The 17,388-nt window shown below is 49.2% G+C and overlaps 1 protein-coding gene across 1 annotated transcript in view; it reads left to right on the top strand.

Annotated features, from left to right (window-relative positions):
* The window catches only part of LOC5503341, a 99,010-nt gene that overhangs the window by 52,013 nt on the left and 29,609 nt on the right, over window positions 1-17,388 (top strand). The window contains exons 26-33 of the mRNA XM_048732918.1: window positions 1,184-1,500; window positions 2,033-2,171; window positions 2,619-2,905; window positions 3,492-3,630; window positions 4,468-4,748; window positions 5,104-5,242; window positions 5,359-5,654; window positions 6,532-6,670. Of these exons, the coding sequence (XP_048588875.1) occupies window positions 1,184-1,500; window positions 2,033-2,171; window positions 2,619-2,905; window positions 3,492-3,630; window positions 4,468-4,748; window positions 5,104-5,242; window positions 5,359-5,654; window positions 6,532-6,670 (1,737 nt within the window). The remainder of the gene's footprint in view (window positions 1-1,183; window positions 1,501-2,032; window positions 2,172-2,618; window positions 2,906-3,491; window positions 3,631-4,467; window positions 4,749-5,103; window positions 5,243-5,358; window positions 5,655-6,531; window positions 6,671-17,388) is intronic.

The raw sequence follows: 17,388 nt of genomic DNA, 5'->3' as shown, positions 1-17,388 counted from the left end.
TCTACGACTTGAGTGATAGAGGTGTTGCGTCATAGCGAGTCGTGGACTGATTTACACTCTACGACTTGAGTAATGGAGGTGTATCGTCGTAGCAAGTCGTGGGCTGATTTACACTACGACTTGAGTGATAGAGGTGTTGCGTCATAGCGAGTCGTGGGCTGATTTACACTCTACGATTTTAGTGATAGAGGTGTTGCGTCATAGCGAGTCGTGGACTGATTTACACTCTACGACTTGAGTAATGGAGGTGTATCGTCGTAGCAAGTCGTGGGCTGATTTACACTCTACGACTTGAGTGATAGAGGTGTTGCCCTTTAGCGAGTCGTGGGTTGATTTGCACTCTACGACTCGAGTTGTAGAGGTGTTGCCTTTTAGCGAGTTGTTTGCTGATTTACACTACGACTTAAGTGATAGAGGTATTGCGTCATAGCGAGTCGTGGGCTGATTTACATTCTACGACTTGAGTGATAGAGTTGTTGCGTCTTAGCGAGTCGTGGGCTAATTTACACTCTACGACTTGAGTGATAGAGGTGTTGCGTCATAGCGAGTCGTGGACTGATTTACACTCTACGGCTTGAGTGATAGAGTTGTTGCGTCTTAGCGAGTCGTGGGCTAATTTACACTCTACGACTTGAGTGCTAGAGGTGTTGCTTCGTAGCGAGTTGTGGGTTGATTTACATTTTACGACTTGAGAGATAGATGTGTTGCGTCGTAGCGAGTCGTGGGATGATTTACACTCTACGTATTGAGTGATAGAGGTGTTGAGGGCAAGTCGCATACGACTTAATCGCAGTGTCTAATCTATTGGTAGCTTTATGAGGCGGACACCCTCGGGGACGTGCTAAATGACCGCTTATTAGATGTAATCCGCAGGCTCAAAACAAAGGCACTAAATCTTGAAATGCGATTCTTTTTTACGACGAAGGCCGCCGCTAGATGTCATATTGGTATATTCGATTAGCGTCACAATTTCTGTCGCTTGCAACAGTGACCGGTTTAATGTTATTAGCATTTTTGCATGAAGAGGTTCTTATGTCCAATAAAAGGAATTTCTGGCCACTCAATAGATATAATAAAAGTAACAATGAATTAAGCATTTGGGAATTGGTATTCTGCTGCAAACCAACAGATATAGAAGGTTTTGTTTGTCTTCGTTGTGAATGTCGCTTTTTTTATCCTGCAGTTGACAACTGTCAGAGGAAAATTGGTATTGAGATGTCTGGTATCTACAATGATTCCCTAAAAGCTTCAAGCTCACTCGGCCCAGACTTCAGGCCCTGGTTCGCGCGCTTGAATGGCCGCATGGGAGGAGGAGCCTGGTGCTCACGAGTCAATGACAAGAAAGAGTTTCTTCAAGTCAACTTACCCTATCTCCATAACATCTCAGCGGTTATTATACAAGGAAGGGCTGGAAAAGAGGAAGCCTGGGTAACCAAGCTTAGCGTGGAGTATAGCCTAGATGGAAATCGCTGGGAGAGACATAGCGAGAACAATTCAGATGTAAGCCCTCCCCCCCCCCCCATAGTTCAGTAGTAAGAGCACCATCTACCACCCGTCCCCTCTGTGTGAAGCTCATACCTATTGAAAAAAATAAAAAATAACGCGACTCCATCCGCAAAGCAAGAGAAGCCACACTGACAGCTCGCGCTGGCACTCTTGAACCCGGTAGCATCAACCGGCGTGAAAATACCGTTTAGCTGTTTTACCATCTTCCTTAAGTTACTCTTTACTCAATTACTATTTTTATCTTTTGTTAGTTAATCATCAATGAACTTTGTAAATATACTAGCTGTAACATGCCATTTTAACTCATTTATAACCTGAAAAAGGAAGGTATTGGCCTGCCGAAATATCGTTCTAAAAAACATAAATCTACGTTGTTGTCGATGTTTTCTTCTAAAGGTTTTATTAATCAACTGTCGACGCAGAAAATAAGGTCCGACGCACACCATCAAATAGAGGCTGTCCGGTGGTTTTTCCTACGTTTTTGCATCAGTTACAGACTTAGAACTACTTAAAATTAAATACGCAGGTATTCAACGGAAACACTGCAAGTGACAGCGTGGCGGAGATCATTTTAACTAGCCCTATCTACGCCAAGTACATCCGCCTTCGCCCTGTTCAATGGCACACTCATGTGTGCATGAGGGTTGAACTCAGGGGCTGCCCAGGTAAGACATTGTCAATTCTCTTTGGGAATTTAAGATTTTCAAAGGCGGAGGGACAACTACGGCGCACACGCTTGATTTATCAACGCGCCGAAAGAAAGATATGAAAAGATATAGATATTTATAGGGGGAGGATCATAGAATATAGGTATTTCACTAAGGAATCACGTTATTCTTTAGACTGCATACTCACGTGCGCTCTGGCTTTTGTCTGCGGAATATAGAAAAAGCAAATGTATTATTTTTCAACGCTTACGATTCAGAAAGGGCTTTTAAAATTTTAGATTGTATTTTAATATACTTATATTATGCTAAACTTGTAGTGGCAGATCAAGGGAGTTTAAGAGGTCACCTACAATTGGGGTTTGGAAAGCTTTTAATTGTTTAGTCTATTTTAATGTTTTGACAAATCTTGCATCCGCTTACGCTTATTGTTTCTTGTAAAATCAGTTGGTGGAAAAGCTTACGGCATGGAAAGCAGAGACTTGCGTCATAGACTCATCTCTTCCTCCTCAAGAATAAGTGTGCTGTCCTACGAAGGTCATTTATTTATTACTCGATGGAAACCACATTTTTATTTTGGTGATCAATTCTACCAAATAGCCATAATGCCGTACGGCACTAAACTAAGCGAGCTTGCACTTCGCGGTGACAGCGACTGGGTAAGCCTTTTCACCCTGCAGCTCAGCATGGACGATAAAGAATGGTTTGACTACCGCCAAGATGGAGACTTAAAGGTAAACGATGGAAATTCGGAAACATGCACCGCGCGCTATCGTGGCCACCTTGACAGATTTTTGAAGTCAAGAAACATGCTATCTAATTGATATGAGCTTCACTAGACAGCCAGCAAGGCAAAGAAATGCAAGAACGTCCTCCTAGTTATGAAGTCCATGTCGATCAAAATTGCAATTATCGCGCAAGCTATTTTGACTCACTTTCTTAAAACTTAGAATAGCGGTAGCGCTCGTCTTAATATAGAGAAAAAATATCTGTTTTGTATCTCACTGCTGCATACATGTTCTTGTGAGCTACAGGGTAGAAATTCTATCTATTTATTTTTTTCGAAGTTGGACGGTCAGAAAAAAAATTGGGTTTATTTTAGCATTTAATGGTGAAGTCCTAAGGAAACCGCTTTTAGTGTCACGCATGACTTCCCGACGAGGTCTTGGGGAAAACGTGCGTGACACTAAGCTTAGCGGCTGCTAAGCAGACTGCTAAGATTGCTGTAGGTCTTAGTGTCTGGAGTGTTTCTGTTTCTCCAGGTGATATATAGGCTGTTGTAATGGCTACTTTATATTGAGGCCTTTTTTTAAATTACAGGTATTTAAGGGGCCCGCTGATGGTTATATTGTCAAGAGATATTTCTTCCCTCAAAACCTGACAGTTGGACACATTCGGATCACTCCGAAACAATGGTACCTGAACCCTTTTTTGCAAGTGGAGCTCTATGTATTCGACGGTGAGCATAAAAACAATGCACAGATCTATGTAACTTACACTTGGATATCTTTCCTTTTTTTTCAAATTGTAGACTCAATTAACAAATTAAGGTAAATTCCAACAGAATATTTCCATGCATATGAGCGTCAAAAATCTTGTACCAGGAAATTTAAATGTCAGTGTTGGTGTCTTTAGAATCATGTATCTTTGGAGGCTGTTACATTTAATTTTGAATTCTACAAAAAGCACTGTTTTACTGAATTCCTGTATAATTTTTCAAACTATCCATTTAATTTGAACATTTATCCAAAACAATCCCCTAAAACAATGTAAAAGCGTGGGAATTAAAATGGTACATGATTTTTGACGGGATCCTGCTCGAAGTTAAAAAATATCCTTTCCCTTATTCATCTTTTTTTCTTAATAATGATAATAAGTAGATTTATATAGCGCTTTCCTCTTAAGGATAGCAAGCGCTTTTCTTCTTTATTGGTTGGGTTGAGTGCAACTCGCGTTACCGTGGCCACCTTGACAATGAATAGGGATGCGAAAAACGTGCTATCTAATGACATAAACACTGGCTTACAAGCGTAGCAAAAGAAACGTAGAACATGGCGGAAACCCCATTATTATAAAGCTCGTGTGGGTCGCACTTTTACTAACGATTATACAACAGCCAAGCAAATGGATAAATCATTGTCGTAACTACTGTAAGGGCCAGGGCGGCCTCCAATAGGGGCGTGGCTATTTTTAATTAATTTCCCTTGTATCATACCCTCTCACAGTTTTTCGATGCTCGAAAGTGCACCGACTGATGACAAGCCATCATGCCTCACAGCATACTTTCCTTTCCTAGGATGTGACGAACCTATTGGTGTTTCAAATCTCCCAAACTCATCTTTCAACGCCTCCAGCCACGTGCCTGGGTACGAGCCTTGGCGTGCCAGGCTTGGTTCCTCAGGTGCATGGTGCCCTTCAACAACATCTCGAGAAGAGTACATTGAGATCAACCTCGGAGATGTGTACGTCATTACTGCCATAGCAACCGAAGGACATCCGACAGATCAAAAATGGATGTATTCATATATGCTCACGTTTAGGGAGGACGAAAGAGACGAATGGAGCTCTATTACCACAGTGAGTATTAGTTTATGGGATTCACCCTCTAGGTGAAACGACAGCCTCACCTCAACAACACATAGGGGGTATGTTCTAGGGTGTGTATCTTGAAACACTAAATGACGGAAAGAGTTATCAACGTGACCACGGGCCTCTGCCATTATGAGTTTTCTCCTGCGTGAATCGACATAAATTTCTGTACGATTGGTATTAGCTAGTTGTTCCATGTCCAGCTGAGCAAACAAAACAGCTAAATGCTCTGCTACTCAGATTGTATTTCGCTTCTGGGATTTTTCTTTTTTTTCTCTTTGTTGTTAGTACCCTAAGTTCAAACTGGATACTAACTAAGTCAACGACGGTTTTGTCCTCATAGAAAATACAAGGAGCGGATCCCAGAATACCAAGAATAAAGACGAAAATGGATGCCAAAATACAAGCTCAGTATTTGAGACTTCACAACTATGAGTACATAGACAAGCCCTGTCTTCGGGTCGAGGTTTTCGGTTGTCTTGGTAAGTTCCCCAGTTTCAAATAAAGGTATAATTATATGTAACTACCGTGACTCATTTAATATTAAAACTAGCGGCAAAACAAACAATATGATAAATGTGTTTTTCCTATGGTATAGCGATAAGTTTCCCGTTGGGCATGTCGATCTACAAGATTCCCGACAGTGCTATCACGGCGTCGAGCTACGCGGACCCATACACTCGTCCAGAGATGGCACGTCTGCACTCGGCCAGGGGGCATGGGGCGTGGTGTGCTGATGCCAATGACTCAAGCCCGTATATACAGGTCGACTTGAAGACGCCTCATCGACTCGGCTTCGTCAGTACCCAGGCGCAGCTCGAAAAGAACTCCTGGGTCCAGAAGTTCTCGATCAGTTATCGATTGGAGGATCAGGACTGGGAACCCTACGGTCAGGTGTGTGGCTTAGCGAGAGACATCGATTATTATCAAGCATTTCAATGTCTGCTTTTGATTATAAGGGTTAGAACTAAAAATGATGCCGTCAGTTTGTAAAGCAGATTAGATGGCTAAATCCGAAAATAAACGTGGCATGAATAAGGCATAAAAATCTTTTTTTCTTTTTTCTTTTGGGGTTGGTAAGATTCTTATTAGAAAAAAAAACTCACCCCCTCCTGATCGCGGTCCACTTTTCCAGATTTCGCCCCCTCCCCCCCCCCCCCCCCCAAAGAAAAATAGAAAAATCTTGGGTTCGGGCCATAAGCAAAATGAAATAGTTAGACGAGTGTATATCGATTAGCATTTTGAAGATTAAGATCATTTATCGATGGGAAGATTAGCACTGGGCAAGAGAGGAATTAGCATTGAGCTGTTAGCATTGTGCTGGCTCCGTGCCCATCACTCATCGATGAGAGAAAAGTACTATGAGAAACAGGGTCTGGCAAGTGGAAGTGGAACTTGGAAAAGGAGTATGCACATCGATTGTTATTCGCCAGCTTAAATAAAGGTTTCTGTTACTAAACCGCGGTCATGCACTCTGCCTCGACTGACTACATATTGCCCGGACACTGTACTATAAATACAACCCCCATTCAGCTTCAGTTTCTTTTGCTCTGACGAAAGGCTAACGCTTAAAACGTCAGCGCTACTACTCAATTTTACAGAGGCTACGACATAACATTTCAACATTGTGTTGGTTTATAGCTTGTCCTACTCCTATGCAGACCACGTATTTTTTCTACAGCTTGTCTTTCTAGTTAAACTATACTCTCAGTAGGCGTCAGGGATAAATGCAAGCTATTTTTTTTCTCCACTTATCTTTGTATGTTTATAGGCTTTCTCTGGAAACATCGATACCAACACAGTTGTAAAAAACGCTCTTAATAAATCCATCGAAGCACGATTTATTCGCATCCACCCAGTCTCTTGGAACCGAAGGGCCTGCACTCGCCTGGAAATATACGGCTTCGAAGGTATTAATAACAATGGACTAATGAATATGGAAATACCCTTTTATTTTTTATTATTATTTTTTTGCAATCGAATTAATAATATATTTGCTCGTTGTCCAGCCATCCTCGAATAGACACAGCCCTCAAAGAGACGCAGCCCCTAAATAGCAGACACCGCTTATTTTTTGCACTTTGTTAACAAAAAAACTACACTTCTTTCAGCCAATCAGAATCCAGATTTTTTTTCATGTTTATTATTGGCAATTATATTATGGAAAAAGCAGCTCTGAGATCCCTTGCTTTCGTACGGTCAAATTTTTATGATCATACAAATCATATGAAAGAAAGACAAAAAGTGAGTAGTGGCACCTCTTCACACCCCCCCTTCATCATCTCATGATTTTATTTGGTTTTCTACAACACTTGCGCGTACTTTCTGATTGGTTGTTAGCTATGGTAAATCAGAGTGCCATTCCACGGGATTCGTCATACACACAATTCTTGCAGGTTCACTTTGAAGCTAAAGAGACAAAAAAAACTTGATTCAAATTCGAGAAATTTGATTCTCAAACTTTTCTAGTAAATGTATTTTCAATCCTTGGGAGGGGGGGACTGGGGGCTTTCAAGACACCGAAACGAGTTTCGCGTAGATTAATAATTGCTAATTATCAATCTACGTCAGGACCACTTCGCGTAGATAAATAATTAGCAATTATTAATCTACGTCGGGCGGGGCTCTGGTAGATAAATAGTCAGCAATTTCTAACCTGCGTCGGGTGGGGTTCGGGTAGGAAGGTCGGGCAAGAGCGCGCCAAGGGGGGGGCCCAAGACGATGACAGGGTGGCTGGCCCCCATGCCCTTCGCGCGGTAGCATGTGGGAACCAAGGCACAAGATACAAGCACAATAAACGCAAAACGCCTTTATTTACAAACACAGTGATGCCTAGCAACGCCGTTTCGCCCAATCTCAGGGCTCATCAGCACACCTAGCACACAAAAAGTACAGATGTGGACGGCACTAGAGGCTAAAGGTACCGCAAAAATCGTTCCAAGCGTGGCACGAAATCGCTAAGCCCGCAGTGACTCAAGGGATCGCAAAATCGTTCCAAGCGTGGCACGAAATCGCTAAGCCCGCAATGACCCAAGGGATCGCAAAATCGTTCCAAGCTTGGCACGAAATCGCTAATCCCGCAATGACCCAAGGGATCGCAAAATCGTTCCAAGCGTGGCACGAAATCGCTAAGCCCGCAATGACCCAAGGGATCGCAAAATCGTTCCAAGCGTGGCACGAAATCGCTAAGCCCGCAGTGACTCGAGGGATCACTGCACTAATCTATTTGTTTTGTCAGAGCCATATCTAGTAGCCAAGGTGTTAATTGACAATAAGCACTATCTATCAAATGGTGGTTTTGTTAGCAAGGTCAAATTCACACGATATACGTACGTAGTCAAGTAAAGCGCGAATATACTCCTCTAAACAAATTGTGAGAAAATACTAACAATCCTTTTTAAAGTAGATTCCTTATTGGAATAAATATTTGAAAAGAAATCAGGCGTTATGAAATACCATTTCCTTTTTCGAGAAATGTTTAGAAAACACTAACGACCCTCTTTTTAGTCTATTCCTTATTCGGATAAGTAGTTAAAACGAGATCGGGCGTTATGAAATTCCATTTTCTTATTCGAGAAATTCGAGAAATGTTTAGAAAATATAAAAAACCCTCTTTTTAGTCTATTCCTTATTCGGATAAGTAGTTAAAACGAGATCGGGAGTTATGAAATACCATTTCCTTATTCGAGAAATGTTTAGAAAACACAAACGACCCTCTCTTTAGTCTATTCCTTATTCGGATAAGTAGGTAAAACGAAATCAGGCGTTATGAAATACCATTTCCTTATTCGAAAAATGTTTAGAAAACATAAACGACCCTCTTTTTAGTCTATTCCTTATTCGGATAAGTAGTTAAAACGAGATCGGGAGTTATGAAATACCATTTTCTTTTTCGAGAACTCTTTCGAAAGGAGTCGTTAAAGCGAAATCGGGCGTTATGATATTTTCTCGCAGCCTCTTTTTCACCTTTTAGCGTGTCTCCAGGCAGGGCCCTTTCCTGCTTTTTTTCTCACGCGATGCAAGGCCGTGTCGAGCTCGGATAGCGGCCTTGAGCGCGTAGTATCTCTCTTGTTCCCGAAATATTAGCCGAAACTCTTCGTCTGAGATATGCCCGTCTTGCAGAGCCTTAGAAACCAGCTCGCTGATCGGGTTTTTCTTACTCTCCTCTAAATTCATCGTGTCTTCGTGTTTAGCCACCTTGCTCGTAAGACCCCTAGAGACTACCCCTGTGCCCGCGCCCACGACACCGACCAGTCCAGCGACCTCTGCCAGCGGACCGTCGATCAGAACCCCTATCCCACTCAAAGAGACCCCCACTCCGGCGCTGGAAAGCGCCCCTGCAGCGATGCCGGATGCCACAGACACAGCATGGGTAACGGCAAAGGAGCGCTTATACTTCTTCCGCACCTGTCGATGATGCGTTATCTCGTTGTCTAGAACCGCCTGGGTGTCACATATTTTCTGGAGTCGGAAGCTTTGCACGTCGCCGCCGATGCTTGCCGGCATGACGGCAGGCGTCATGTGTGTACCCTTCGGGGGGCAAACACTGGGAAGCGAGGGGTATATGGCACCACTGCTAACGTCGCTGTTTGCCATGCTTGTTATGTCGGACCTAGGTTAGCTCCAATACAAGGCGAACAGGCTTGCCCTTAAAGTCCACCCGTCTACCGCGGTCATCCCTGATCCATATTTGGATACTCGAGACAAACTCAGAGGAAGATGCTGCGGCACAAACGGGGATGTCGGGTCCATAGACGACTTTCTCGTGCGGCCCCCCGCGGGTTTCTAAGCAAGCGAGAACGTTTGAAGGCTCGCCTAAGGAGATCTACGATATCGCAGCAGATGTAGAGGGCCTCTATTTTTGGCAAAGCCACCTTAAGTGGGGGCCCACCAAGGGCAGTGCGAGGCCCCGCTCCCCCAACTGATCGTCTTTAGCCTCTAGGCCAAATAGTGCGCAAAGCTCGGCATTCAGGAACGCAACGCCATTGGACATGAGCGCGATTTACCCGGTGAGGGGATCCAGCTTCGCGGTCAGAATCTTGCTTTCAGCGCGGTTGATCGTTTCCACGATGGACTCGGCCGTGTGGTGCCCGGCTGGCAGAGTAGCGATGGGCGGGAGGGCGGCTATAGTCGTTATCTGATGCTCCCGCTGGAAGTTATACCAGCTGTTAAACAGCGAGCACTGCCGGAGCGCCACGAAGCGTGGGCGCCTCATCGGCCGCTCGAAGAAGAGCGTCTGTTCGCCTCTGGTGAGCACAGTATGTAGGACCACGATTGTGTTGAACACAGCCCGCCTTCGTGTTTAATAGGACTGAGCATGGATTGGGAAGGCTGGCGGATGCTGAACGAGGAGTCGATTTCCCGAAGGGAGGTGGAAAAGACAAAGAAGACGGCAACTGCGGCGGGAGCCTCTATAGCCGAGCATATCAAACACGCTATAGCCGAACAAGTCAAACGCGCAAAACCCGGTTTCCCTAGGTCTCTGACCCTCGGGCGGCCTCGCAGAGGCCTGCTCTATGTGCCCGCGACCCCCGTGGAGAGCACGGCCTCAGACATCACCCCACTACTCACGCAGCTAGAGATACACGTGGCTGAGGATAAATCATTCACGACTAGGGTCCGAGACATATTCAAAGAGACAGTAGTCACGCACAAGTCCGCCAAGGAGTCTCGCCGGTGGCTATCGGAGCCTTCCTATGGGTACTGGCCACAGCAACTCAACTTTGAGGTCTGGTGCGCAACCGCCGGATGTGGGGTGTCCCTAGTCGACCCCGCTTTCGCCACGCTGCCCTCTGTCATCAGGGGATTTCTAAGGTTTCACGTCTACTTTACCACGCGGAGGATACTCTACGAGCTCGGCGCCCCCCTGCCTGGCGACAGCCCGTTCACGCAAAAAGGTAACCCCTACAAGAAAGCCGCTTTCGAGCGTCTATGTATAGAGTTCGGTTTGCCGCGTAAGCCGGACTTCCGATGGAAAGGCGGGCGGGACCACGGGCTAGGCGATGTGTTTGTGTTCTACCCGGAGGAGGGGTATCGCAACGTGCAAGTGATCCGTGGCTACGACACGGCGGCGGACGAGTACCCGAGCCACCTCAATCTGTTTAGCGATGAAGGTGGGACGTACAATAGTGGGAAGCAGGTGGGTTTCATACGCAACGACGACCACGGGGGCGTGCAATATAGCTGTTTTGCGCCAAAGGTGAGGGGCTGACAAAAGCAGGGCTAGGAAGACTCGATCGCTCGGTCGAGGCGTTCGTCTACGCAGTGCTTGGCGCGCAGGTAAACGTCCGTTCCTCTATCGCGGGGCCGGCCATGGAGGCGCAGGCGGAGTTCACGAAGCTGCTTGAAGACGCGATCATAGAAAACGACATCGCTCAAAGCGTGCAAAGGTACCAGTTAGCCGTGCAGGAGGCCAAGGTGAGACTGAGTCTTGCGGCCGCACCAGGAGTGTGGCTGATGCCGAGCAAGCTGGTGATAAACACGCAAAGCGTCGTGGGCTACAACAATAAACTGCAGAAAGCCACAGACTCCATGACGCTCGGCGCAAACGCGATCAACACCGAGTCGGTGCTCATAACATGGCCGGTGGGCATCCTAGGGTGCAACACGTGACTGATCCGAGGATCGACCGCGTGCTGTTCCGGCGGCGAAGCAAGGCTTTAGCACCTGCGAAAGCTCACGCACAGGGCATGGCGCCTGCCCACTTTTCACGTATGCATGCTGCGCATAGCATGACCGCCGCCGGGACGGCAATCGCACCCGTACCGGGCGAAAAGAGTGACCACACCGCCCTCAAAGCGGGGTTGTCGGCACTCGCGGTGGCCGCGGCGTATTACTTGTTCCGATGATTGCTTTGCATTCGACGAACCAAGAACGCGGCTACAGCTGGAATGAGTAGCCACGCATTCTCGCCAAGGAATTTCACCGCTTCCCCTGCAGCCTTAAACACCAAGTTCGCGATGCTGCCTACTAGCCCAGGGAGAATCTCGCCTAGCTTTTTCCCGATAGCCTTAAGGTCGTTACCGACCCCTCTGGCAACGGAGGAGGGCGACCTGCCAAACGGTTTCACAATGGCCGCGATTGTCGACGCAAAGGCCATCCCGTTAGCGGTGACGGTAAAGCCGTACTTTTTGAAGATGGCTTTGATGCGCTCTCTGAGCGGCTTTCGGTTCTCGAGCTCTCGGTTTTCGCGTTCTAGCTCGTCAATCTCAGATAGCCGGTCCTCGTTGCGCTCACGGGTTTCTTGGCGGCGACTCTCCGACGTGTTAGGGTCATCGATGGTCTCCCTGTCTGTGACTACCACCCCTTGCAGCTCTTGGACTCGTTCTGTGTTCTACTGGATGACCGCGTCTATCTCTGCCACGAACCCCATCGCCAGCTTGAAGCCTTTCAGCTTTGCAACGTCCTGTCGAACGCCCCCGTTCTCATTGAACAGCTGTCTTGGCTTAGTCCAACCTCCTTTGCCGAGGTTGCGAAGCTGTATTAGCGTCTTTCCCCTCCTTTCTGACTGGAACCGTATCAGATTCTCGTTAAGGTCTGGGTATTCCTCCCTGAGGGACTGGAGACCGAGTCTTGTCGCTGCACCCTCTGTGGTGAATGAGGTTTCAGCGGTCGTTTGCGTCCGGGCCCCCCGCAATGACGTGCTCGTCATTGGGATCGACACCCCATCGTCGGGGTCAAACGGGATAAGGGGCGTCGTCTCGTCGTCCCACTCGATCGGCGGACGCACCTGGCAAGAAATCGTCAATGTCAACGTCAACATCACCCATGATGCGTAAATCATGCTACGCTATATTAGACATGTCTAACAGTCTGCACCATTGTCACTTGACTTCGTACTACTAGAAATGTCAGTCAGCGATAAACTTGACCCCCAACGAACACCCAGAACTCCTCTGGGGTTGAAACCCGAGAGAACTGTTCACCGGGTCACTCTCAACCCGTCGACGGCTTCCCCCGGCGAGACGCTATATGTGGCGGTCCCAAAGCTATCGGAAGGCGTCACGCTCGTGCCTGGCTCCTTGAGGGTCGGTTTCCATCTCTCCATCTCAGGCCAAGAGAATAATACCGTTGTGAACAACGTCGGCCGAAATCTCGTGAGCCACCTGAAATCACGTTTGCAGGAGAAACGCTCCAGGACACCAACCGCTACGATGTCTTTAAGACGTATGAGAAGCTTTACCTGTCCAAGGTCGAGAGAGGACCGCCTGGAGCAGGGCATATACAGTCAGAAAACATGCGCAAGCTTCGCTCCAAGGCTGGCGATAAAGCGACTAGTAACGCCAAGGAGAACGCTCTAAACGCCGCCCACGGGGCGAAGTACACCATCCCGCTAGACCATTCTCTGCTGACGGACCACGGCGTACTGTACCCGAGGGCGCTCTCCGAGGCGCTGCTCTTCGAGATCACGTTCGCAACGGTTGACCAGGTAGTAGTCGGAAGCAAGGCTGGCGAATTATTCTACTGCATAAAAAATCTAGAGCTTGAATACGAAAGCCTGAGGGACGACAACCTCGCCCGGTCTGCAGCCGCCGCCTACCAAAACGGCACAACGTTCTTCTACGAGCAAGTGAACCTCCACAAGACCTTCGTTATTAGCAAAGGGACGGACAGCATAATTAACGAGAGTGTCAACCTGCTGCAAATGTCTATGAGTGGTCTGTTGTTCCTCTTTGTGGAGCAATACACGGCAGGGGCTCGCGACTCTGAGAAGTTCGTGTACCCCGACATCAAGAGCGTCCGTGTTACAATCGACGGCATGCCAAACAAGGTCTTCAGCCAGGGACTACGCCCAACGGATTTCTGGAGGGAGGCGAAAAGGCGGTTCGTCCGCCCCTCCCCGGGGGGCACAGCGGAGCGCCTGCCGCCCCGGCAGTCAGCCCCGAGTCGTTCTGTGGCGATAACAAGTTTGCTCTGTGGGTCGGCCTTCGGACGACGGGCGGCAGTGCTATCCATGGGGGCGGTCTACGGTTAGTCAATACCCGCGGCGGTGTGCATCTGGAGATAAAACGCACGGCAAGCGGCCAGGGTACCGAAAACTGTCACGTGTTTGTGGTGGCCGACGCCCAAATGAACTTTATGAACGGACAGCTAGAGTCCATACAATACTGAGCACAGACACGAAGTGCCGCCGGAACGGCTAGCGCTGCGGCAGCGCGGTATGTACCCGAAAAACATCTCATTTAACGCTCTCATCGTGGGCCCGCCGTCATGCGGGAAGACCCGGTTCATAGTGGACCGGCTGTGCGGCCTTTTCCGGGGCAAGTTTGACTACATCGTACTCGTGTGCCCTACCTTTGTCTACAACAAAACATAAGGCGGCTTTGGCGAGGGCGACAATCGTCTGTTTGTCGTCACACCTGAGGCGGGTCAGATCGACATGCTGCTGAGGATTGTCTCCGCTGTCTTCGAAGGCACTAATACGCTAATCATACTCGACGACTGTGCGGCCTCGAAAGACGTAGAGAGGTGCTCTGACCAGCTCGTCAACTTGGCGTTCATCGCGCGCCACGTGGGTATTAGCGTGGGGGTGATCACGCAGCAGCTCACCAGCATCACGAAGCCGTTCCGTGAGAACTTCGCGGCCTTGGTGGTCTTCTATACGCCGAGCAAGGCGGACATGAAAGCTATCCTGCATGACTACGGCGCGGAGCTCTCAGAAGAGAAGATAAAAGAGTACATGAAGGCCCTCAAGACGAGAAAAAGTTCTCGAAGTTAGAGTTTTCCTTGCGTCACCCTTATACCAGCGCCCTAGTTGAACGGTAAGCGCAGTAAAGCACCGCCCACGTATACGTATACGTATACGTATACGCATTGATTACACCGCCCTCAAGGCACGTGAAACGTACACACGTGTTGCACCTTAGCCACGGCAGGGGTGCATGATGAGCGACGAATACTTTGAGAGTCTTCTTGAGGGGGGCGCCGCCAGCCTCCCGGCCGTCGAGTCGTTGTGCTGCTCGACGCAGCCTGCCGGAACGGCAACCGGAGGTGAGCAAACTGAGATAGCAGACGCGAGGGAGAAACTCGCGATTCTCGTAGCCTCGGGGAAGTCGAGAGAAATGGTAGGCAAGGCCCTGACTCACGACGACGTCAAACGCATGAGCGCCGAGGAGGTGAGGAAGTACGAGAAGCGATACGAGACCGCTCTAGCCAGCCGGACTACAGACGCCCTGACAGAGAGTTTTCTCAAGCTTACGACCAAGCTAGTAGGCATGGCGCTGCCGATAGACAGTGTGGTCGATCTCCACATTGACCTAGTGTCCGACTACATCATCAACAACGAGCTCCGCACATTGTGCGGAAGCCTGTACATTGCCGTACATTGCCGACACGTAATGGCGGCGAAGCGCTTGCCCGACGAAGAACTCGATGCGTTCCTTCGTCCTATATAATACGCCAGAGGTGGCTTCCAGGGAGTGACCGCTCTGCATGCCAAACTTCCCAAGGGCTCAGCCTCCATAGATCGAGTGCGCAAGTGGGTAAGCTCGCAGCCCGTCGGGGGCTACAGACAGACACCCCCTCCTCCGACTACCTACGCCCACTTCTCGGAGCAGATACCAAACCGTATCCACCAGTCGGACCTGCTATTCTTGCCAACCGACCGCGGGTACAAGTATGCCCTCACTGTCGTTGACGTTGCTTCGCGATATAAAGCCGCCCGCCCACTGAGGACTAAGAGCGCGGCCGTCGTCTCAAGCGAACTCGCTGATATCTATGCAGAGGGACCTCTCACATGGCCTAAAGTTCTCATGGTTGATGAAGGCACGGAGTTCAAGGGTGCTACCAGAAAGCTCCTAACAGACCACGGGGTGGAGGTCCGACGGGCTGAGCCAGGGCACCACAGGAGCCAAGCTTTCGCCGAGTCTTTCCATCGCTCGCTGGAACAGCGCCTATTTCGTGCGCAGTACTCGAAGGGGCTTGCATCCGGCGAGACAAACCGCGAGTGGGTTACTGCTTTGCCAATCGTCATCTCGGACATAAACGCAACGAAGACTCGCATGACTGTCTTTGCGCCTAAAGACGCCATAAAGCGTGCCTCTCAAAGCCAAAAAGCCCCCCTTAGAGGTCGGAACGGAGGTGTACATCGCCGTAAACGAGGAAGACCTCCAGGACAAGGGCCGACGGCGAGCCGTGGGGGACAAGCAAGGCATACCCAATACTAAAGAGGGTTATGGAGCCCGGACAGCCAGTGTTGTATTACACGGCGTACTCTAAGCACGGCTTCACGCATTCGCAGTTGCGTAGCGTCACGCTAGCGTGATCAGCGCTTGTGCCTTCTATTGCAGCTAAGGCACGTGAGTCTGACATTCCACTTGTAGTGACCCTGACTGTCGTCCAGCCGGTCGATACTGAAGCATTGGGGATGGCTCTTGGTGTACCACTGAAGCAGAAGCTGAGTGCCACAGACCATGCACTTCTTTTCCGCGTCAGCAATCATGCCGAGTACGTGGTCTACCGTCAGAACGTGGTGCGGTCCCGTGTACTTTGAGCGACCCTTTTGCCTGTCGTCTATAGCGTATCGCTTGATTCGCGCTATAATGAGCTCTTCACTGGGCGTAGCCTGCAGTCCTGTGGGAACCAAGGCACCGGGGGTGTTATCGGGGGGGGGGGGGGGAATCACGCGGACTATCTGGTCGGCGCGCCGCACGCGGGAAATGCCGGTGTATACAGCATTGGTGATCCAGCCCTCTAAACTGTGGTCTATGATAAACAGACGTCTTGGAGTATGGATAGTCTTGCCCTGCACCCGGTGGACTGTCCCCCAGCCCGCGTATTTCCACTCGAGGGGAAGCCCGTTAAGGACCGCGTCGAGAGGAACCTCGACTACCGTGCCTTTGTACGCGTCGACCTTCTCACCCCTTTTGCCTGGCACGGGCACTGGCCGCCCTTGCTTGCGATAACGATGCGCGACGCTAGGATCTGGGTCAAAGCGGATGGTTGCTGGCAATCGGGGGTAGTTTTTCCTGTGGTGCACTACCAATCACTGCTGAACAAGAGCCCCCATCTTGTTGGTCGAGCACAAACACATATCGCTTGGGTGGGCCTGCTCGATCGCCGCGTCGAACGCCACCCCATCCCACTCCTCTCGAAACACCTCAACCTGTTGGGAATCTGGCTGACACTAAATCCGGCCCTTTATGTCGTGGAGCCTGGAGGAGGGCTCAGCAGAGCCGCAGTCGCATGTACTGTAATACTTTCCGCAGTCTTCACACAGGCAGCGGTAGTCGGACTCGAACCAGCGAATGTTCCCTTGTGCCCACTCCTTGACCATATCGTGAGGCCCCTCTTTATCTCCCCAGGGCGGGACCTGCCCATAGTCGCCACAACACACTACCTGACACGGCCGCGTGGCGAGATACCCTAGGATGGCGCGTAGCACTTTAGTCTGTACCTTACAGCACTCGTCAATGATGATTACATCTGCGAGACGGTCGAGTATGTGCCCCAGCTCGGAAGGTCTCCACTCCTCTATAGGCTTCTCCGCTGGTATGCAGAGGTAGTGGTGGTAGGTTTGAGATTTCTCCGCGAGGCGCGGGTTGTCGCGATGGTCGTGGGCGAGGTCGTTCTCAGGGGTGAGCACCACAACGTTGCGGCCGCGGAACATGCTCACCGCCCACTCGGTCTT

The sequence above is a fragment of the Nematostella vectensis genome, chromosome 9 (assembly GCF_932526225.1).
Source record: "Nematostella vectensis chromosome 9, jaNemVect1.1, whole genome shotgun sequence".
Classification (NCBI taxonomy): domain Eukaryota; kingdom Metazoa; phylum Cnidaria; class Anthozoa; order Actiniaria; family Edwardsiidae; genus Nematostella; species Nematostella vectensis.
The sequence above is the reverse complement of the archived record's forward strand: the minus strand, read 5'-3'. Positions and strand labels throughout refer to the sequence as shown.